This window comes from Mauremys reevesii, linkage group 15 (genome assembly GCF_016161935.1).
Source record: "Mauremys reevesii isolate NIE-2019 linkage group 15, ASM1616193v1, whole genome shotgun sequence".
NCBI classification, from domain to species: Eukaryota; Metazoa; Chordata; order Testudines; family Geoemydidae; genus Mauremys; species Mauremys reevesii.
In genome coordinates, this window is record NC_052637.1 from 34,765,986 (window position 1) to 34,789,699 (window position 23,714).

Consider the following 23,714-nt stretch of genomic DNA (forward strand, 5'->3'; position numbering starts at 1 on the left):
TTAAAAAAATCCAGCTAGACATTGGCGATGTCCAAAATGCTGTTATCCTTTGGAACATGCTTATCTCGTCATGGTATAGTGATCCTTAGGCACTGAGTTATCAAGTTTTCTGACTCTTTATTTCACACTCCACCTCCCAGGTATCCACCCAAAATACAGTCCTACTATTGTTGGTGTAATCCCATTATGTCAGTAGTAAACCATTAAACGTTATGAAGTCTGCTCCTCTGCACAGCAGGAGACTTCGAAATGCAGCCTAAAACATTTTCTCACTCCTAGACTCCAGGGCCAGAAGGGATCATTGTGATCATGAAGTCTGACTTCCTGCATAATACAGGGCACAGAACTTCCCCGGAATAATTCCTAGAGCATAGTTTTTAGACACCGTGTGTCTTTAATCTGAAATGTGACATATGGCAGTCATGCTGAAGTTTACTAAAAGCTTCTTTCCAAATAACTATGTCTCCTCTAAAAGGACCTGTTCACCTAATAAAACGTTGCAGCCTTCTAGATGCTGCCAGTCACCGTGCATAAATATGTTTTCTTGGGATAGTCCTACAGGCAAAAGTTTAGCAGACCAAGTGTTGCTTGTGTTTGTTTCAAAGTAATTTTGATTGTCTATTGTGTTGTATGTATCACATCACTACTACATTTTTGGCCTGATCCTGAGAGGTGCTGAATACCCACAACTCCAGATGAAGTCAGTGAACGTTGCAGATGCTCAGCACTAGTCAGCCCCTTCTCTCTTGACAATTTAGAAAGTGCTGATTTAGACCAATTCTGTGCTCCAGAAGTCTCTGACAACTGACAGACTCTTTACCAGCTGAAATATGGAGACAACACTTTTTTCAGTTTCACTTGTCTTCACTCCTTTATGGTAACTTCCTGTATAGCTACCCTGTACTCTTAGGGTTGTCGGCTATCCCATCCCTCCGTCTGCTAATCAGTACTACAAGTACGAGACCCTAAGACAGACAAGGCAGCAATTCTCCCCAAGTAACAGATTTGATGCCTGAGCCTGCATGCTCTTGTCTACATCAAGGGTCAATAGTATCACTCCCCAGAGAAAAAGAAGGAAGCACATTTGTTGAATTTCAACAAACTTGCAAAAAGCATGAAGATTTATTAGCACAAACCATTATCAGTAACATGAACTAAAGAGGGGAAAAAACTTCAAGAATGTTGCAGAGATTAGACATTAAATTGACCCATGCACTACATCATTACCACCTTTGCAATAAAACACAATTGGAAAATGAAATGAAAATGTTGTAGATCTTAATTAGAAGATTTGGGCTTTTGAAGAATCGGAATAGTAATTGCCACTATTGGAAGCTTGGGTGGGGCTCAGGGAGCAAACTAGAAGCTGACCTTCAGCATGTAAAGGAATGTGTGAAGATATGTGGTATATTAACATCTCTTTATCCTAATGGCTAAAAGAAATGTGTGATAATATTCAGCAACTGAATGATCAGTTTAATTTCTTTAACAGTTAACGAGGACAAATTAACAAAACTAAAGGCAGAACAGAAGTATCAGGTGCAAGATCACTGGAAAACAAGTTTGCCCTGATATTTTTTAACGTTGATTATAAAATACAATGAATTACTATTGCACATTTGGGGGGGTTGCTTGGTTACTTTTGGTCATTTGGTGAAGAAAGAAATTATGTTACCCTGCACCGAGAAAGAATTGTTCAGAAAGGTTTGTCCTCATAGTGATTTCATTAATGAATTGTTTAAATTGGAAAAAGGTTTTATGTTGACCTGTCCTAGTCTCTTAGCACAGTTATTCAGAACGTGATCCAGTGGTTCCCAGAGCAGCTACTGAGGGGTCTATGGAATACTGGCTGGTCAGATAAGACCTGATCTGAAGCCCATTGAAATCAGTGGAGAGATTCCCATTGTTTTCAACGGGCTTTGGATCAAACCTATACTGGTAGCATCTCTCCTTGATTTCAGCTGCTACACTGCATAAAAGACAGCTTAAAAATACAGTGAATTCTTTCCTAATGTTACTTATTCATGTAAGCAATTGATAGCTGCCTGGATCCAAAAGGATCCGACTGGCAGGGCTTTTAGGGGGGAGGGATAGCTCAGTGGTTTGAGCATTGGCCTGCTAAACCCAGGGTTGTGAGTTCAATCCTTGAGGAGGCCACTTAGGGATCTAGGGCAACAATTGGTCCTGCTAGTGAAGGCAGGGGGCTGGACTCAATGACCTTTCAAGGTCCCTTCCAGTTCTAGGAGATTGGTATATCTCCAATTATTACCTTTTATTACCTTTGGACTGGCCTGAGGCTATGCTTCCTATAATAATGAGGAGGCTGGAAAAACGTAGGTGTCTGGTTGGCTGAATTCCTGTTGAATGATTATTTTAATGCTGCTGGGATTTTTATTGTAGTATTAATTATGTATTAGGGTCTCTAGAGCTTTGTGTAGGCATCTTTTTATTATTTAAATCTAAAATAGTTCTTACAAAGATGTGATCACAAATGGTAGGGAAGGTGGCTTGCATAATTATGATTGAGAGCTGACTGAATAATTGATTTTTTTCAGTTCGGTGGCTGACTCAAAAAAATGGAAAAAAAATCCATTCATTTTGAACCCAAACTTTTTCTTTTTATTTTGGGGGTGTGGAGATTGGGGGGGGGCAGGAGAGGGAAGAGTTCTTACCAAAATTAAAAACGGGGGGGGGGATTGTTTTAAGTCAAAGGAAATGTTTCATTCGACCCAAAACAAATTTCTTTTGTTTACATGAGGTGTATTTTACCCTTTTCATTTAAAAAAAAAATCTAGCTAAATTCAAAACAAAATGTCATTTTGAAACAAAATAGTCAAAACATATTGTTTCCAAAATGTCAGATTGAACTGTTTTGATTTTTTCAAATTTTTTGAGTTCAGCTGAAGCTATTTCACCAAGTTCAACCCACATTCAAATAGATTTGATTGCTCCAAAGCTGCATGTTTTGGTGAATATAGCATCCAATAGAAAAATGTCACCGTGCTCCAATGAGGCTGTCCGCAAGACAAATCTTTACGATAGGTTCAAACAGTAGGATAAGTTTGAGAACCTTCCTCACCTCAGTCGATATACTACAGCTCCATTCCATATTCAACCAGGCTATATAATTTCTGCTGTACTCTAGAAGAGAAACCTATGTCATTATCTCTGTTTATACATACAGCTTACCTAGAGTGCACAGATTTATAGAAGTTGAATGAGTATGCTTCAGGGTTAGTTTAAAAAGTAGCTGAAAGAACATGCAGGTCAGTTCATTGTATTCTGTTTTCGAGAAATGTCTCCCTTAAGAATGACAGAGACAAGACTGAGAAGGTGAATGGAATTTGTTTTATTTCCTGGGGTCAGGCTCCATCACAGTCACAGCTTGTTGCTGAAAGACATAATATAGTGTACCTTAAATATTTACAGCCACATGTACATAAATATGTAAGCACAGAGGTGCTCTGTGCTTTAGGTGTCAATCTTCCTCCCACTGACACGCAGGTACATTGTTTTTCCCACTCCATTCTGTTGTACTATTGTATTACACAGGTTCATTTATTAAACATCTGACCAGTTCTGCCAATTAACTGTAACAGAGATCTGTATGGCATTACACCACTAATACTGAGGTATTTGTTATACTTAATATTATATGGATTTATATTTGTTAATCGTTTCTATGGGTTTTTTTAATAATAGAATTTTGTATATGTGTGAATTTTATGCTGATGAAAGGTGCCGGACTGACATTCCTGGAAGCAAGTCCTCTCATAATCCCCAGGATAGTTGCATCAGAAGCAACAATAACATAAGCTTCCCCTCATTACCCTGGCAACATACCTCATACGTAACCAGCACAGGAGGCCAAAGTGGTTTTATGAATCTTCTCAGTGGGTTTGATTATGCTCTCATTGAAGTCAGTGGCAAAACTGTCATTGATTTCAATGGGACTGGGATTGGATCCCATGCATATTCAACCCTTGGCTTTTCTGGTGAGACTGTTAATTAGGGTACAAATTAGTGGCAGTGGGAGCGGGGTATTATTATGTGGATGCTCATCCACTAAGAACTGGACTGAGACCAGCAAACTAATTTCACACAAATAGCCATGAAATGAAAATGAAGTACAGCCATGCTGACTTGGGCCAGATTTGGACTAGTGACCCGTTTTTCTTTATTAATTTATTTCTAATCTTGCCCAGTTCCCTTTATATTTTTCTCTGCCAGCTTTATATATTTTTCTCTGCCAATTGATCCACTGTGGGCTTTCATTCAAGTCATGTGTGCTTCTTCCTGGGAGATAGTCAAGGTTTATAAATGCCTGAAACTTGGTAAGATGGCAGAGAATAATACTGAGGTCTGAGGGTAGATTGCTATTGTATCTGCTCAAGATTTATCTCATAGTGATGTAATTGTTTTCAATGATTTTTTTTTATGGCAGTGTCTCAACATGACTCAGACTTTAGGGATTATTCTTACTGGACATGAGACACACACAATTCCAAGACTTGATTGTAATCTGTAACTTCTGTATCATTCATAACTACGATCTAAAATGAAAATTTTAGAGGAAGATTTATTATAAAGGTGCTGATTAGGCCTGGATCCTAAAAACAGTAGTTTTTCGGTCTTCAGGATAAATTCAAATATTATTATCTGTATTTTTATAAGGAGATAGCATAGAAACTGCAAGCATGTTTTTGCATGTCTGATTGTTGAACCAAGACTTCAGTTAAATATTTATGGGAAATTAAGTGCTCATTGAGTTAATACTGACACACATCTTGAGAATTGGGCCAGATCCTAGGTAAGTGATGGATATTCAGTACAAACACAGTGTTAGATTATTCAAGCTATGCTGTGATGCTCATCACAGGATAAAACCTGATCTGATGTCTCTATGGTGTTGTCTAGTTGGGCAAATTTTAGTAATTGTTGCACTGTTTTGCTACCATCAGTGCAGCTCCACCTGTGTGCAGGGTGGGTTGTGGAGCTCCACTGTAGGTGTCAGTTGGAGATTTTAGATAGCAATGTCAGTTCAGCCCACACATGCGCGCTCCCTCCCTCATGGTCTGCCTTGAGGCTATCTAGCACAGTGCAGGTGAACCCTCTCTCCCCCACTCAGTTCCTTCTTTTTGCAGAGCCCGTTATGGAGCCCTCTGAAATAGAGGGGAGGAGGGTGGGTTGTGGAGCATCCATAGGGGGACACATCTCGAAGAATTATCATTACTGCACAAGGTGAGTAACTTCCTCTTAAACATCAAATTAGAACAACTGTAACATCATCATGGTTCAAAAAACAGCTGAATGTGCCAAGAAAACCTTTTATTTTTGGCCAGGATTTTAACTGATTTTAAAATAGGGAATTAGGAATGAAAGGACATGGGGTTGTTTGAAATACAGGGAGGTTCTAATTAATTGCTTCTATCGATGTAAGGCTCATATGTGCTTTGGAAATTGGAACCAGTAGAAACTTCTAGGTAAATTCAATACATTCATGTGAAAGTTAACAAAAACAAAGCTCAAGTAATACCCTGTCACCATATCAGCGTCAAGCTTTGATCCCAACAGGTCTCATAAGGTAATTGGGGTTAGCCAGAGCCAGATTGTACCTTCCCACAAGAGGACTCCATGGGAGAAGGAGGGAGGGAAACTTTCCAAGGTTCCCCTCCTAGAGTTTCCTCCAAATTCTTCCATGGAGGTTAGGATTCTTCTCTCCCATCTCCTTCTTATAGAGGGATAGGCTATTTGACTCCCAAATACTACAGACCACATCATAGTCCAGGTCCGAGTGAACCGTCTTTGTTTGAATCTGTTTTAGTCTTTATGGAATGGGAGGGGGAGTCATTCACCTCTGTGGCATCATCTTCCCTCTTCTTGGACCTTGTGGTGGTATGGTCCATACTCCGTGAGGGAGATGGAACTGGATAGACCTGAGACAGGGGAGAGGAGGCCAGATTTGGAAGGGGTAGTCTGGGAGGACACATCAAGACTGCTGCATGGAACCAGGTATGGTCCGTATTGTCTGTCTGCACAGCTACCCCTTTAAGCTGGAAGCAGCTGCAGTCAGGTTAAGTGGCACTGCCAGGGATTGGGGGGGGGGGACAAGAATTATTGCATATGTGTGAGCCCCCACCTCCAAATGGTTCTGGTACTGTAGGACTTTCCTGAGCTACTATTGACTTTGGGTCAGAACTAGGGCTCATTCCGTGTGTGTCAGTGTGTTGGGGAGTTGAGGGGGAAAGCTGTAACAGCCTGTCAGCTGAATGATTGTGGAGAGCCTCATATGTTGTTGTTGTTTTTCCCTTTCTTTTTGTACCAGATTGTTCCTCTGGGTATTCCCACAGGAGCTGGGCATCAGGCCCATACATTTGATTTGACCTCTGAGAAGCAGAAAATAAATTCTATTAGGGATGCACAAAGTCGGAAAACTGGATAAATGGTCAAAGATATAGATAAACAGAATCATTTTATATTAAGCTAATCAAGGAGTTGCTTAATTTCAGTTAAGTATACACTAATTGATTGATGCTTAAACATGTTTGTTTTTCCTCGTTTCACAGCAAGGAAAAGAAAATTCAATATTTAAATCCCATGTGTGATGGGAGAGTTCTCTATTGTGACCTAGATTTCAAATCTCTGTATTGTCACCTGAGAAACCCATTTACTCCCTCTCCATTCAGCTCCCTCTGATATGAAAGATGAGTCAGCTATTGAGCAGGCATCATCTGTACTGAGTTTTTAATCAAAATATTTTACTAATGAACTCCATGTACATGAAGTTATTATACCTTAAAATACAGATGAGCTAATAAGAGTAGTACAGATTGGTTAGCTGCTTTTTCAACGTTCTGGTAGAAGAGTTTTTTAAAGAACAGACTTTTAAAAGCCTAAAGTCAAATCCTGAGGATTTTATTCAGTTTTTATTCTGTCCTTACTGTAGCAAAATTAGACCGACTTTGTGAAACTTCCCCTGAAAGCTGTGCTTGTTCTTGGTAACTATGGAAACAGAAATTCACAGTCCATAAACTCAGCAATGCAAGCTTCCTACGCTGTCCTTGTTATTAATTTATATTGTGCTAGTGCCTAGGGGGCCCCAGCTGAGATCAAGATCCCTTTGTGCTAGGTGCTCTGTAGAATATAGTAGGAGAGTCCCTGCCCCAACGAGCGTACAGTCTAAATAAACGAGATATACCCAGGGTAGGGGAAAGGAAGTATTATCTGCATTTTGCAGAGAGGGAGATGAGCCACAGAAACTATGAATTGTCCAGTCACATAGGAAGCCTATAGCAGAGGCAGGACTTGAACCCAGTTCTCATTAGTATCAGGCCACTGCCTTAACAACAAGATCATTCTTCCAGGAATATCATGCCAACCTGGTTTAGCCATGGCCTCAGGAGGCAAGAAAGTAGCTCTCTGTCTAAGGCATTCAGTGCTCATTTTGGATAAAAGGGATTGTATGTTCCTTCTGCCATTTACTTCATATGTCACTTTTTTCACCTTTTTTTCAATAGGTAAGAGTGAGACACTAAGGACTGTCACTCAGACCCATGCGATGCACATGTATGATAGTTCAGAGGCAAAGCAGTTAAAGAAAGCTGGTTGAGGAGAGCAAAGTAGGAAAGCTTTAAAAGCAGTATTTTTAAAGAGGGATTTGGAGAAGGAAAGTGGCAATGTCTTAGGCACAAGAAGGAGGCCTTACATGGAATTTAAATGGGTCATAGATGCTGTGCTAACTCTCTGCACAGGACTGAATTTTACACAATAGTGTAAAACATAAATAAATGAATATTAATGAGGGTTTTTTCCTCACATCCCTGACTGCTATTAGTATTTAATTTGACCCTTTTAATTAAATTGGGAAGTAACTATGCTGAGACATTTGTGTCTGGAATGAAATTGTAATGCAGACACTGTTTTTATTTTTATTTAGATTTATAAGACAAAAAAATTTAAAGCGTGTCTCCTGGACTCTAAGCACCTTTGACATAATTTAAAAAATAGGTTATTAGAAAAAGCATGTCTACATGTAAATCACACCCTTATTGACCCTTTAGATGCAGCTACAGAAGCTTTTTTCATAGCCTCCAGGGATATTTTGTGTTTGTGCATTTTAAAAAAGATATACATTCTTGTATCAAATGAAAAACAACAAAAACTGATATTATGCATTAAGCTGTGTGCTGGGCATGAAATGAACTCCAATGATGGCCTGTATCTTTTCAGTGTAGGTGGTTCACTCCAGTCCTAGGCACTGAATTTAATGTCACTCCAGGCATGAAAGGAAGGTTTTACTTAGAGAGCAAGGCATATCATTTAATGCTATTACTGTTAAAATCTCAGTCAGTTTCTGCTCAATTCTAATTTTAGACCCAGTCATTTTGATTAGTTGCCAATAAATGCTTTTTAATTAAACTTATATTTAACAGTCACATGCGTCAGTGAGGCTGTGCGCTGACAGTGATGGAAGTGGGTGGATAGCACAGTTGAATGTGACAAGAGAAGTGGATCCACTAAAGAAAGGAGACTACTGAATTCCAAGATAGAGACAGCAATCAAGGGAACACGAGAGAACAGGAAAAATGAGACTTATAGTTTAGGAGCTCAGTTTAACATTTAGTGTGTATGGAATACATGTTTAGGTTTCTCCAGTTATGGATTATTCAGATTTTACTTCATTTTCCGGCTACTCTACAATACAGAATGTGTTCCCTGCCTTCCAGCTTCCCCCCACCCCACCCCCATTTTGACAAGACTGATAGCTTTAACCAAAATAAAATTTCAAATTCACCCATGGAAGTACTCTCAGAAACCACATTTTAAATTTCCATATATGAATATCACAGTTGCCAACTTTCACGCGGTAAATAAGCACCCCGACTTTCATAATAAGCCAAAAATCAAGCTAATCCCATTTCAAAACAAGCCGGTCCCTAAGAACCCCACCATTCTATGTGACTAGATCCCCCCAACATGCAGTCTAGGACTGTGGTGGGCCCACTGTGCACCCCTGACTCTCTCTCTCCCCCCTTGCCCCTGCTTGCCAGGAGCCAATCAAAAAAAAGAAGCAACGAGCTACAAGCCAGTTAAGCCAAAAACAAGCCCAATTTCTGCATTTTTTTCATGGGTTTGACATGTCTGATGAATATATATGCCAAAAGGCCTTGCACGTTTATCCAATCAGAAACACAAACAGTAGTGTGCAACTTCCCTGACCAATCACAAAAAGTCATCTGCCATTTGAACAACAAATATTGACCGCTTGCAATTCACAGACTTAAAGGAAAAATCACAAAAAATGTTGTGACTGTGAATAGCACCAGGCCCAGATTAACCAATGCGCACTTGGTGCATTTTTACAGGTCCCCCTTTTCAGGGGGGAAAAACAAACACCACCCCCATACACACACACACAAAACCAACTTGGGGCAAAGAAGGGGGAGGGGCATCACGTGGAGGGCCCCATCTGCACGATGTGGCAAGAGCCAAAGGGGTGGAGCAGGGAGCCGGGCCAATCTGCAGGATAGGAACTGCTGCAGGGTAAGTGTGAGGTAGGTTCACTGTACAGCGCATATCCCTGGGGCCTCCTACTCTCCTCCACGGGCAGGGAAGATGGGGGAGCCCTCAATTGCCGTAGTGCACAGCGCCCCAAAATTCTTTAATTCAGCACAGAATAGCACATACATTTGAAGAAATCTCCCAGTATAGAGTGTGCCTTATAGCTGTTCTCAAGAGTTCAGCATAGGGCACTGCTAGCTACATGGTCCCAGAGAACCACAGTTGTCTCCGTGAGAGGCTGTTTCTGGTGTAGCTGTTGAGGGCCTGGAATTGGCAGCCTTAGGGAGATGCAAGCCTGTGGAGGATGAGGAGCACTGATATGACATGGTCTTTGCAGCTTTCCCTGTGAAAGAGGCAGGTTTCTATGTTCCGCCGAAATCTGATGTTCCAGGTTGTATCCACTTTTAGCTCAAGTTTTTTTTTCTGACTGAAACATCTGTAGAAAAGGTATAAAAAAGGGCTGCTTGCTATACTGTTATCGTACCTCCGCTGGAAAGCCAGCAGCACTTCAGTACGAAGCAGTGTAAATTAAAACCACAAGAAATAATTCTCAAACAATTGGTTTCTTAAATGCAGTTCCAGAAGGAAATATTAATTGCCAAATTGACCCAGCAAAATTCCATATTTGTTCAGAATAAGCTGAGAATCTCTGGCTTTACGTTTCTCTCTGCTTTAAGTATTCTGCATCTGTCTGACAGCTTATATTTGAACAATTTACTGGTAGAGTTTAGGTATACCACTCGCCACCAGCTATCCACAGCTTTGATGGAAATATTACTACGCTCTTAGGCTCATCCTTCCCAGAACTGCGTGCTGAAACTGGCAACTGTTTCACAAATACCTGGTACTTTAAAAGACAATGCAAGCTAAAGTATTGATAGCAACCTAAAAATGCTTATATGATATACTTTACCCTCCTATTATAGCATGTTAATATTTGATTTTTTTTCCTCTAAAGACTAAGGGCTTGTCTACACTACAGCTTAAGTCGATGTAACTTACATCACTAATAGGATTTAATATTTATTAACCTGTTGTTAACAAATGCTTTAATTACTTATGCCATGTACTTCAGAAGGAGAGCAACTCTGTTTGGCAACAGAAACAATATGGTAGTTAATTTACATTCTGCTCTTCCCTTAAAATATAGTCAGAATGTTTTATAGCAGTATTATTTTTAAGTACACTCGGCAAGCTCTGTTGACTTCAGCTATTTGTGGGTAATTAGTTAGACACATTTGATTGCCATCAGCTAAGCAAGAGAAGGTGTTTTATTGCTCAGATTCAGTGTAGTGTGTTTATTTCTTTCTTCCACCACTAAATTCCTGCCTGAATAAAAACGAATCTCAGCTGAGCTTTTCCCTTCTGATTTTAATAACCGATCAGAGCAATGAAGATTGTCTATGATCTTATAGTATGAAAAGCTTTTATCTGAAATTACCATATCAATATTTTATCACTAATAGAATTGTATATTCTCTTCCAGTAGTTTTCCAGAGGTGTTTTTCAGAACACTAGAGTTATCACTGAAAGTTATACATTTCTCTAAAAAATAAACCAGTATTTTATGAGGCGACATCTTTACCAGTCTTTGAGATTCAGAGGACCAAATTCAGTCCTTGGGTAGATGCATGCAACTCCCACTAACTGCTGAAGGACTTTAGTGCACATACAAATGTAGTCAAGAGTTTGGTCTAAATGTGGATTTCTTCATTTTGTAAGTTTGGAGAACAAAGGGCTGCTGCAATCTGTGATGACTAGCGTAATCACATGTACTATTCAGATTATTATGTCACTAGATAAATCAGCTGGTTGAGCAGTTCTATTAATATATTTCAATTTGCTGTTTTTGAGTACTTAACTTCAGCAAGCTATTCCCAGACCAGTATTAGAGTAAGGTGAATTGGAGAATGTTAGCTGTAACATTCATAATTTATAAATGGTAATAAAAGACTTTAAAATGTATCACTGTCAGATGGTCTAACAAATCCAGATCTCTCCCCAACCCCACACCCCCAAAAAGTTTTTTTTCCATTGAGTTCATAGGTTTTGTATCTTTTTTTATACCAATCTTTATCAACTGTGCAATAGTTGTTTAACTGGCTGATAGGACGCGAATGAGATTGTTCTCTAACACGGCTGGATCAAATTAATATCTTATCATTAATCATAGAAATGTCGGGCTACTAGGGACCTCGAGAAGTTGTCAAGTCCAGCCCCTGCACAGAGGCAGGCCCAAGTAAACCTAGAGCATCCCTGACAGGTGTTTGCCCAACGTGTTCTTAAAAACCTTCAGTGATGGGGATTTCACAACCTCCTTTGAAAGCCTATTCTAGAGCTTAACAACACTTGTAGTTAGAAATGGGAAGATATGTGAGACATGTTCGTGAGCCCTGACCATTAGAAGTAAGGAAAACATATTTAGCCTGAAGCGCAGTTTCTAAGAACCGAAATATGTGGAGAGAAAAGCAAGCGGAAAAGCCAGCCATACTGTAAGTTAACACAAGCTTCTGTTGATTTTATTTGACTGATTCCATCTCTGTTTTACTAAATCAACAACAAGAGAAGATCCAGTCCTTAGAATGGAATTTGATTTGTGGAAGATAGGAATGGAATGTCCCCTTAGCAGAGCATTATTCATAAGATGAAAACACATAGTTGTTTCTGGGGCGAGCCTTGAGAGAGCCTAAAGAATGGAGTGGCACACAAACACATTCATTTCTGAAAGCTATTTCTTTCTACCTACATTTTACAGTCAGTTCAGGCATTAGCAATAGACAATACGATATGTATGCTGAGAGCATCAAAAAATAAATGGCCAGTTCCCCGGGTATGCTGACCTCTGCTTGGCACACATGAGGATAAGGTACATGCCTCAAGCTATGCCAGCTTGTACAGCCCTTAGGGGTCTGTTCTGCCAGCCCTGAATCACCATAGCACATTTCACTATGACTGTATGGCTGGCATGTCCCCATCACTCATTAGTTATCAAGGTCCAGAACCAGGTTGCATCAAGCCATCAAATGGAATACCCAGCTCTTCTCTTCCACTGTGCCAGAATGGCATAAAGGGAGAATGAGCAGGGACTGAGGATCTGATCCAAAGATTTTAATCTTGTTGACAAATGAATTTTGGATGCATAGGTCATGTTGAGAAGGTATAACAGCTGATAATAGCATGCATGGATATATCACATGCATTGGTGGATGTTGAGATGAGCTCTATTCAAAACCTCTTTTATTAAAAGAATTTGATGTTTAGGGCCCTATTTTCCAACACGCATTAACAATACTTTTAGATCATGAATTTGGACAATTACTTAAGCATATCTAGGTCCTGACCCAAAGCCCATTGAAGTCAATGAAGATTCCCACTGACTTCAGTGGGCTGTGGATCAGGGCCTTATTGATTTAGAGCTAGATTGTGAACACTTCAGTCCCAGTCGTGAGCAATTACTCCTGACGAGTCCTTTTGAATTCAGTGAGACTATTTATTGCAGTAACTGCTCACCAGTGGGAGTAAGAGGTTCACCTTAACCCACAATCCAGCAAAGCACTTAAGGCCATGCTTAACTTTAAGCAGGTAAGTATTCCCCCCTGTGGTCAAATGAAGTCTAGACTGGGGCCTTTGTGAATAGTAAATTAAATTTGGTACTAAATAGTTTTATGCGCCAAGGGGAAGTTGGTGTGTCCAGATATGGGATTTGGAAGATCTATAAATGTCCCCACATTTGAAAATTGAGGGCAAGGCACTGAACACTGTGGACTGATCCAGCAAAGATATTGAGCCATGTGCTAAACTTTAAGCACTTGAATACAGCAATTGACAAGTGGTGCTAGGTTGGGGCCATTGCCTCTCTTTAGTTACTGAACACTAAAAGCATTCAGCAAATGATTAAATGAGTGTCTAGAATCCACTAGACTGTACCCAAACCACAAGGTATGAAATAAAACAATATTCACACTCCAGTTAACGTTAATTGCATTTTATTTTTTATTTTAATTCTCATTCAGCAGTAGGCCATAGAAAGAACTTCACAAGCTCTGCAGTCTATCGGATTGTCAACGGGACTGCTCATGTGCTTAAAGTTAAGCATGAGCTTAAGAACTTTCCCGGATGAAGCCGAAGTGTTCAGGGCCTTGCATCACTGAGCCCTTCAGTTTTCAAATGTAAGACCCTGTTTAGGACATCCAAATCCCATAACGGAACACAGACTTCCCCCCTATATACATAAGACTATTTTGTGCCTAAGATGTTATTCACGAAGGCCCCAATCTAGACTTGACCACAGTGGAACTACTCACATGTTTAAAGTTGAGCATGTGCTTAAGTGGTTTGCTGGATTGTGACTTAAGGGCCAGACTCTGTGTCCCTTACTCCCACTGGGAAAATGTGTCAGAATATATGAAAAATGGGACTTCTTGGGCCTAGATTTGTTGTCTTTAGCCCTTATTCAGGCAAATCAGTGGCAGTTTTGCCTGAGCATAAACTGAATAAGAACTTAGTTTGGTCTCCTGCATGTATATCTGATCAGCAATTCTATTGCATCTCTATTTTGAAAATATTTTTTAAAATATTTTTTTAAATTAATTTATTTGAAAAGAGCTGCATTACTTAGCTATTTTTAGGTCACGATGACTGCCCCGTGAAACTAGGCACTTTTCTACATAAGGAAACACAATCAAGACCGAAGATCAAGTGTAGTACCTGTTCTTATCAGTTTAATTACTGAGGCAGAAACTATACCTTCTAGAAGACTCGACCTCCTATTCTGAAGAAGACTACTGCTTTGAAGATGGATTCTACTGCTTCAAAAGAAAATCTTCATGCTGCTTTGGAGGTTCCAGGATAGACGAAGAAGATGATAGCTCCCTCGCTGATTCTACAGAAATCTTCAACTGCTGCTCAGACCACTGCTGCTGCATGGAACGCCCATGGGGAAACAGCCTCTAAGAAGATCCTCAGCTCTTCCAGGACATCGCAGATGAGCAGCATCAATGGGACAAGCAGCGCTTCCTTGAAGAAAACCCATGGAGATGCTGCTGCAGGGAGATTTGCACCTCAAGGACGACCTTCTGGGACATCACAGCCAGGACAAACATCATCTCGACTGTTTTTCAGGAGAAGGATGCTATAGGGAGAACTTCTTCCATCTCCTCTATTTCCCAGGATCCTGATGATGATGATTGTTCTACTGTACAAGAAGGTACCTCAGCAAGCAGGACCAGCCTCTCCTCAGAGACCGGCCTCTCCTTAGCGGGACCTCACTAGAGGCTTGCTCCATTGGACCTCTCTATAGTTGAACCATCTAGCAAGTCCACTGATACGACTGAAGCCCATCCAGCAGAGGGAGAAGAAAAGGAGAACGATTGCATCTACCTCCAGTATCCCCTCCCTATGGACATCCTCCTCTGCCCCTTCTTCTATCTGGTCCGAGGATTCCAGTACTTTGACGGTCTCAGCAGACACCTCAAAAAAATCCATAGCAAACAGATCGCCTTCCGGTGTGTCCTCTGTGACTTGCCTTTGAGACGCAGAAGAAACGTAAGTTGCATCAAGTACCTGCAAAGGACTTCTCACACCAGAAGAGTCAAACTCTACCAGTCTGTGTTGCCGACACCCCATCTCTGCTCTGAATGCAGAAACACCACATACTCCAGCTCCGGCTGCACAAATACTCCGGCCACTGCATCCCAGACAACTCCTCCAGAGCCACAGCACGAAAAGGTAGTCCAACAATCTACTGAGGGAAGGACAACTCCTGTCCCCGGGATCACCCAACAAGATACTGCCATTGAAAGAGTATGTGCTGCCTCAAATATCCCTAAGCTGGACCCTGCCAAGAGTAGGATTGACACTCCCTTGTAGTTTATACAAGGCAATGCCATCTCCAGACAGCTTAGTTCTTCCTCACAGAACGACCAGCACGGTGCCATCATCAGAAGGGTCAGTGCCCCCCCCCCACAGGTAACTTCACAGGACCCTGTCCTCAGAAGAGCTAGTGTCACTGCACAGCTACCCAGCGAGACCCAGACAGTGGAGGAGCTATTGCTGCTGTTAGGACCACGCAACGGGACCTCACCCCTAGGCGGACCAGCATGGCCTCCAAAACCACCCAACGGGATCTTGCCCCAAGAAGGTCTCATACTACATCAAAGATGCACACACACCCCCACCCCACCCCAGACAGAACTCACCCACAGAAGGACCAGCATCTCTCTGGAAACTCCCAAGCAAGACCGCATCCTTAAAATGGCCAGCACCGCTGCCTCAAAAACTGTCCTTCCTAAAAGGACAAGTGCTGCCCTAAAATCTGTAAGGGAAGACACTTCCCTCGTTCCAGAGATCACTCCTCAAGAGCCAGTCAAACAGAATAATCAACACAGGGAGGAAAATAGGCAACAGGCTAATCCCACAGCAATTTTACAGCCTGAACCTGTGGAGATTAAGCAACCAGAGAAGCAGCAGCCCACAGCGAGGGCCGCCACACCATGGCAAGCCGCTTGGATAGAGGAGATGGCGAGGACAGCCTCCTTCGATGACTTTGACCTCTTTGTAGACGGACTCACTAAAGACCTGTCTGCAGAAATCGTATCTGGGAGGAAGGGAACTCAGGAGAACATGTCAACTGTTCACAGAACTCCTGCATGGAGACACAACCACCACCACCACCACAGGAGAGAAGCCAGGAGAAGGAACATCAGTCGCTGGTATGACCCAGCAGCAGCTTCTAGGATCCAGAAGCTCTACCAGTCAAACGGCCCTATGGCTATGAGAGAGATCCTCAACGGGCCCTCATTTTACTGCGCAATCCCATCCGAGAGACTATTCTCATACTTCAAGGGTGTGTTTGAGCATCTAGAGCAGAACGACACGCCTAATTCTCAATTACAATTACTGAGGGACAGTCTCCACTCATTGATATATTTTGCTTTCCACAACCAACTTTCTGTACAACTCTTCATGAGTGATGTATGTACCTGAGTATTTGGATTCTAATATCTAAATTGTATTGTTAAATTTATTCTCCTAACTTTGGGTTATTGCTGTTTATGTACTCTATGTATCATATGACTTGTAAAAACAAACTCTGTATTTGTGGATAATCTGAGCACTATACCCAGATGTACAGGCACTCTTTTCTCAACCTATGTAGTACATAATTTTTTTAACATTAGCTTTAATAAAAATGTTAAATCTCTCCTAGGTCTAATTTCTAATATGTCCTCTATCGAAACGATTCTGCTACAATGAGGGGTTCACTAAATCATAAAATAGGTCTTTTCCAACTGTAGGTACCATTATGCTACTGTACTTTTATTTGGAAACTTCAAATATATGTAACAAAAAATCAGCACAGTACTGCATTTTGTTTGCTGCAAAGAAATTCATCTTTGAACTACTGTATGTATTTTATTTTTTTGAAAGAGGGAATTTGCAGCCACCCGCAACCAAGATGTATTATTTATGCAATTCCACAAATGAATATAGCGCTTTACAAAGCAAATAGGAAACGCATAAGAAGTATAAGACTCAGTGAGTTTATACTATGTAGGCCAGATTATTTGGGTTGCAGAACACAGTCCTGAGTGTCATCGAGCACCTTCAACTCCCATTAACAATTGGAAATGGAAGTGCTTAATGAGTTTCAGCCATATATGGGGCAACAGTTCTGACCCAAGAGGGTGTGGAGATAGCACTGGTAAGTAGATCAGCTTATGAATGATTCCATGTAACAAGTGGGTTTGAAGGAGATGAACGCTATATCCAGGGGCAATGGGTGCAAAGGAAACAACTAACAAGACATGGGAGCTCTTTTCTAACAGCCGGAGCAATGAGAAAAGGAAGCACAAAACTGAGGGCTGGTCAATACTAGAAAATTGGGTTGACATAATTACATTCCTTGGGAGTGTGAAAAATCCACACCCCTGAGTGGCATAGTTAAGTACTCATGTAGACAGCACCAGGTCAACAGAAGAAATCGTCCATCGCCCTAGCTACCACCTCTCCTGGACAGGGCTGGCTCCAGGGGTTTTGTCGCCCCAAGCAGCCAAAAAGAAAAAAAGCCACGATTGCGATCTGCGGCAATTCAGCGGGAGGTCCTTCGCTCCAACCGGGAGTGAGGGACCCTCCACCAAATAGCTGGACATGCCGCCCCTCTCCGAAGTGGCCGCCCCAAGCTTACCGCCTTGGTAAGCTGGTGCCTGGAGCTGGCCCTTCTCCTGGAGATAGATTACCTATGCTGATGGGAGAACTCTTCCTGGTAGTGTCTGCACTGAAGTGCAGTACTGACGCAGCTGCATCAGCGCTGTCGTAGCGTTTTAAGTGTAGACAAAGCCCCAAGAGTGGAGAAAAAGGATAAAGGGGGCAGTAACAACAGAGGAATCAGAGGAGATTAAGGAACTAAAAGGTGAAAAATAGGAAATGAAACTAGCAGTGCTGGGTTAAGAGGAGCTTTAACCTGATGCAGTAGAAGTCAGGAAGCCAAATTAGAATAGATTGCTACAGCAATAGCAAATGTCTCAAAAGCTTCTTTTACAAGTGACATGCAGTCATAAATAATGATAATTAATGCTCAAGTGCTCCCTTGTCGAGAATTTTCTTCATTAAAACTTTATGGTTTCTTTAAAATTTTGAATAAGTCACCTGCTTATAATTTTCATTTACAAGAATGAAATGAAACAGCTTGGTCAAACCCCCAGTGTATCAGACAAAATCCAGTTCTTGGAGTTTGCATTCCTTTGCTGTAATCAAAAATATCATAGTTATAAATGGCATTAAGACAGAAAGGGGGGTGGAGAGGCTCTGCAAATTTGTGAAGTTCAATTTCTCTTCAATTTGCTTCTTATGCTTGGCTGACCAGAGATCTTAAGAATTCTGAACATTCTGTCATGAAGGCAACTGCTTGTATCTAAACAGATACTTCACTGACAGTGGAGAGGTTGTCACTGACAAATGAAGAGGTTGACATAGAGGACTTTAAAAAGTGTGAAAGTAAATCCATCACTGACATTTCATCAGTGATTGTGCAGAAAAATTTTATCTAATGTTCGAGCAGGCACGTGAAGGGTCAGAGAAGGCAGAAGTACATAAGGGATGAAATCCTGGACTCACTGATTTCAGTGGGGCCAAGATTTTTCCTTTAGTATCACAAAGGCTCTATCTTTTCTGGTTTTGTTTAGATCACACTAGTCCCAGAGAAAGATTGTCTCGCTCAAAAACTTACTCTGATTTCAGAAAATGATTCTCCATATTTAAAAACAATAGTATGACTACAGTTTTAAGGAACTATATAGAGAGGTTGGAATTTCATCCTTATTCCTCCTCACAAGCTATAATATGTGTAATAAACTATTCTCAAAGAAAATTTGGAAGATTAATATGTACAAATTTTCTATGTATAATATGTATAAATTTTCAACCAATTTATAATCAGATGTTCACAGAAGGACTGAATCTACTTCCTCTCACAATAGTTGAACGCCAGGGTAAATTCACTGACAACACGTTAATAACTTACTACAGCCTTCTCTTTCCCTCCCCCCCCCCCCCTTTATGGGAGTCAGATTCTGGAGGCTGTCGTGCATCAATAGTCCTCTATAGGGTTGTTTTTGTTTTCCCCCATGAATAGTATGTGAAATTGTTTTTAGGTGTGGATTGTGAGGATTTATAGTAGATACAATGGGCATATGGGTAGTGCCATATACAATTCCAAATTTCAGAGAGTTTGCTAGTTAGAGCTGGTTGGAAAATGTCCATCAGAACTTTTCTTTAGTTAAAGCTCTCCTAAATAGCACTGAGGCCACTGGAGTTGTTCAGCATATGCCAGCTCAGGACTTCTCTTCACCAGCTCTGTAGTTTCTGCCCAGCCAGTGGCACACCTTGTTGCTTTTCTGTTGTGTTCTGTTAGTTGCATTTGGGCCTCAGATATGTCCAAAAAAATCATTTACACCTGCAGCCTCAGTTCCACCCTTTGAAAGCAGTGCCTCTGCAGGTGCAAAGAACTCTCGTCCTGTCTGAGAACTAAAGGCTAGAGCTGGTTGACAATTTTTTATAGGAAAATACTGATTTGTCAAAACCAGAACTTTTAATGGAAACTTTATTGTTTTTGTCAGGAAGGTTTCTCAGGTCCAGGATGACATTTCTGCAAACAGCGAGCGTGTGCACCCTCACCTGGGGTATGGGAGACCCAGGTTTAAGTCTCTGATCTGCCTGATTCAGAGCATGGCCTTGAACCTGCATTTCCATATCCCAGGTGAGTGCCCAAAACATCAGGCAGTAGAGCCTTTCTCTCCGTCCACCCCTCAAAGAATATTTATACAAAGTGAATCAGCTCCAATAGGAGAGATTGGGCGGCTTCCCATCCCAGATAGCTAAGCAGAAACACTGGAAGCCTTTGGAATGAAGGAATGGCAAAGCTAGAGATCCTGTTGGATTGCTGTCCTGGGTAGGCTTGTGGGAGGAAGAAAGCTGGACATGTTAGGGGAAGGGTATCTAATGCCTGTGCTCTTGGGGCCTGCCTTGGTATGGAGAATTTCTCAGACACTGTATGCTGCGTGCAATCCAGCAAGCTCACAGATAGTTCTGATGAGCTGCTTTTTGAGATACTGTGGGGCTTGAACAAAAACATTTTAACTCCTAGCTCGCTAAGATTCCAGATGCCTTCCAAATCCAAGCGCACACAGAACAATATACATGCATGTCTGTATGCCTCCAATCTCCAAAGGGTTGTTTCTCAGGTCCTTACACTTTGATTTATCTAAGTTAGTATAAACTACTGCTCAAATGCAGGATCACCTTTGCATACTGACTTTTGCTACTTTCTCCAGCATTTTTCAGCTTCTACTAAGAGCGTGATCCTGGCTTTAATCCACATCATCTATTGCTATGGCATTTTTTCCCTTAACTTTTCCTTTATTCACTGAATTTTCAAAGAGAAAAAGAGAAGTGTAGCACAGCACAGGTAAAAGTCAAGTTGAAAGGCTTTCCTGAAACATCTCACCCACATCAACAGTCTTTCACACAGGGTCACATTCAAAATAAAACCCAGTATTTATAGCCAAAGTTCTGTCTCAGAAAGTAGTGCTTCTAATAATTACCTGTGGAGAAAAGAGCAGATAGCTTAGTTATTATATATAACAACCCCATCTTCTCAGAAGTTTTCTTTCACTATGTTAAGTGCTATGGCATTAAGTCCGTGACTCCCATTGACTAGTCACACATCTGAAAACTCCATGTAGCACTTTGTAAATTGTACTTAGCATGGAAACATCTATACCTTTTCTCTGAAGCTAGCTCTTAGTGTCTCAGAAAGGTTTGCTAGTAAATTTCCAAGGAGTTTCAGGGTTGTAAAGGCCACAAAAAGCCTGATTCTGCTCAGCTTCCTGCCTGGTGGAGTCACTTACACCTGTGCAAAGTAGGTGTCAAACACTAGCAAATCAGAGTGGTTGTTTTTACACTTTTGCCTAGGTGTAAATGATAACACAAAGTTCAAGCCTGTTAAGAATCAGACCTGAAATTCTACCAGACTATCAGTTTACTTGCAAATAAGACTAATAACGATTCAGGTTTTAGTTAACTGGTAATACTTTTGTGACATAGTTTAAAACCATTAAGCTTCACTGGACATAAGTATTACTGTATTCTATATATATAAAAAAAAACTAACAGGCTTTTGAAAGTAATATTTGTATGCCCTGATTGAAGGCTATAGTATTCTAATCATTACCATACCAAAATGTAATTTCATGGTGTCTTCCAAGCTTTGAGAGTAATTTTATTTCTTTATTTCACCTTAGGCTTACCTTATGGATGGGAAGAAGCTTACACAGCAGATGGAATCAAGTACTTTATCAAGTGAGTACCGGCATCAAAGCTATGTAAGCAGTTTCTATCACATCTGGAGGATGATAGGGAAAGATTCAGATAATCGGGGTAAAAAGATCTAAACTTTCTAGGAGGAACATTAAAATCAGTAACATGACAAGAAACATCATCCCTCTTATATACAGTTTGTTAGTGACATCATTTATAGACTTTTTAGGGACAAACATATGAGACTGGGCTTTTCAAAGAATTCCAAGGGAATTAGGTACCCAAATCCTATTGAAATTCACTGGTAGTCAGGTGACTAACTTCCAACCTCATCTTGTTTTGGTTACTTCAAAAGTCTTTGATCCTTTGAGTGTTGCGAATAGGGATGGGAAAATCCCAACCCCTAAAAAGTTCATGGGCCCGAACATTCAAATGCTAAAATGAAAAAATCCGTGTTAAAACTGGTTGGGAGCCTCAGTGCTGGGGAACCATCAGACAGTACTCAGTGCTTTGGGAGCTGTAGCTCTGGCTCCGACCCTAGGAGCTCTTCCTGTAATAATACACAAACCTTAGGGCTCTCTAGATGCACTGACACCTTTGTTGAATCTGGGATATGGCACCTGTGCCCCATACATTACTTAAGCAAAACTCCAGAATCCTTTGCACTGTCTGCCGTTTTTCCTGGGCAGCCAGATAGACAACTCAGGTACACAGCTTGGTGTCTGTGCATCATTTTATTCTATTCTGAGCAGATAGTATCTGAGCAGCTCCCAGTAATACTTTTTTTCATCTCTTTTTATGGTTTCCTTTTTAGCGTTTCTATTCTTTTTTTCCCTCTCCCCTCCCTTTTTGCTCTTTTTGTCTTCCTTTATCATCTTGTCCTCTGTCATCTATGCATATTGGCACCCATCACAGTTTCTATAGGGCCAGAAAGCTTTGCACATGCAGAAAGCAGAGGAAAATGAATAGGATGCTAATCAGTTTCCTTCTGCAGTCTCTTTTGTGTGTAAAGGCTTCAATCCACTGTGTAGACCAGTCAGTTACCTTCTGTATCGTGTACTTCGTCAAGAACTGGCTGTGAAGGAGTACTGGCTAGCTTGGTACAAAACTAATCAGTTTTTCTTTGTATCCAGACAAGTGTTAAAGAGCCTAGATGCTGACAGACACTGACTAAACCTAATCAACTTCCATCTGCAATCTTTTCACCCAGAAAACTGCACAAGGAAAAGGACTAACGTGTTAGTTTCTCTTTGTAACTAGTCCCAGCAGAATGTCTTTTACCATGTGATTACCCTCTGTAGCTGCCCAGTCAGACTATATCTAAAACCATTCCTGTTGTGTCAGAAAGTCATGTTCTTGTTTTGTAGAAAATGGATTTTGTAGCCAGTTTTGTATCTGGAATTAAGTTGTTCTGTTGTTGTAATGGATTGAAGGAGCAGAGTGGTAGGCATTTCATCATAATTATAAAGTAAACAAGAGACTCCCAAGTTTCCTGCCATTGATTTAAAAGAGAAGTTATTACTTGCTAAGCTTTCCACTTAAGATGTTAATCATAGGGTCACTAACTTAAAATCACAGGGTTCTGACAAGTCAAATTTTCACTGCCTTTAGGTTAGCCTACCCTTACTCAGTGAATATTGCCATTGAAATTGGGCCTGTTACCAAGATCTTTTGTCATATTCTTTGTGCATTTCAGTGCTTGTCAATGCAAATATTTTAGCTATACTAAAAACTTCTGCTGTCAGTATGCATCTCGAGTATTTTAAGCCAAAGAAAAATAAATAATCTGATTCAATTTCTGTTATTTTAAGAAAAATACATATATGGCTATCTCCTCACTGTCATGTTTTGCTCTGTGTATAGTAAAACTACCATTGTCTCAACAGCCAAGGTGCTTGTCATCTCCGTTGTATTAGTGTTACCAAAGATGAGAGGAGATTGGAAAAAAAAAATGTGCTCCTGGTGATTACTGGTTAGTTAAATCTATTCATTATGTTAGTCAGTAATGCATCATCATTTCAGCATGTGCAGTATAGCGTAGATGTTATAATAGCAAACAAACTTATGTCACCAAAAATAAGATTAAGGAAAAATCTGTATGGCCAAATGTCACCTGCAGTTGAATGAATTTTCTGACAACCCTCCCAAGACTAGAGGAGAGGTGACATTGAGATGATACAATAAAATGTGATATAAATTACAATGACAAGCTCTACAAAGCTTTAAAAGTAATCACCCTCAGGGGGGAGACTAGAAAATACAAAGCACTAAGATCAGGCCCTTTTTTGTCATGTGCTCTTGGGTTTTTCTTAATTAAAGGATTTCCTTCATAATTTTTT

General features: G+C 40.7%; 1 protein-coding gene across 9 annotated transcripts in view; it reads left to right on the plus strand.

Moving 5' to 3' along the window:
- The window catches only part of STXBP4 (syntaxin binding protein 4), a 124,310-nt gene that overhangs the window by 76,875 nt on the left and 23,721 nt on the right, over window positions 1-23,714 (plus strand). For 8 of the 9 annotated variants that reach the window (XM_039500910.1, XM_039500918.1, XM_039500917.1 and 5 more), the window contains one exon: window positions 21,360-21,417. In XM_039500910.1, coding sequence (XP_039356844.1) covers window positions 21,360-21,417 — 58 coding nt within the window. Of the gene's footprint in view, window positions 1-21,359; window positions 21,418-22,508; window positions 23,284-23,714 lie in introns of those variants that run through there. The other variant, XM_039500912.1, reaches the window with a different exon arrangement.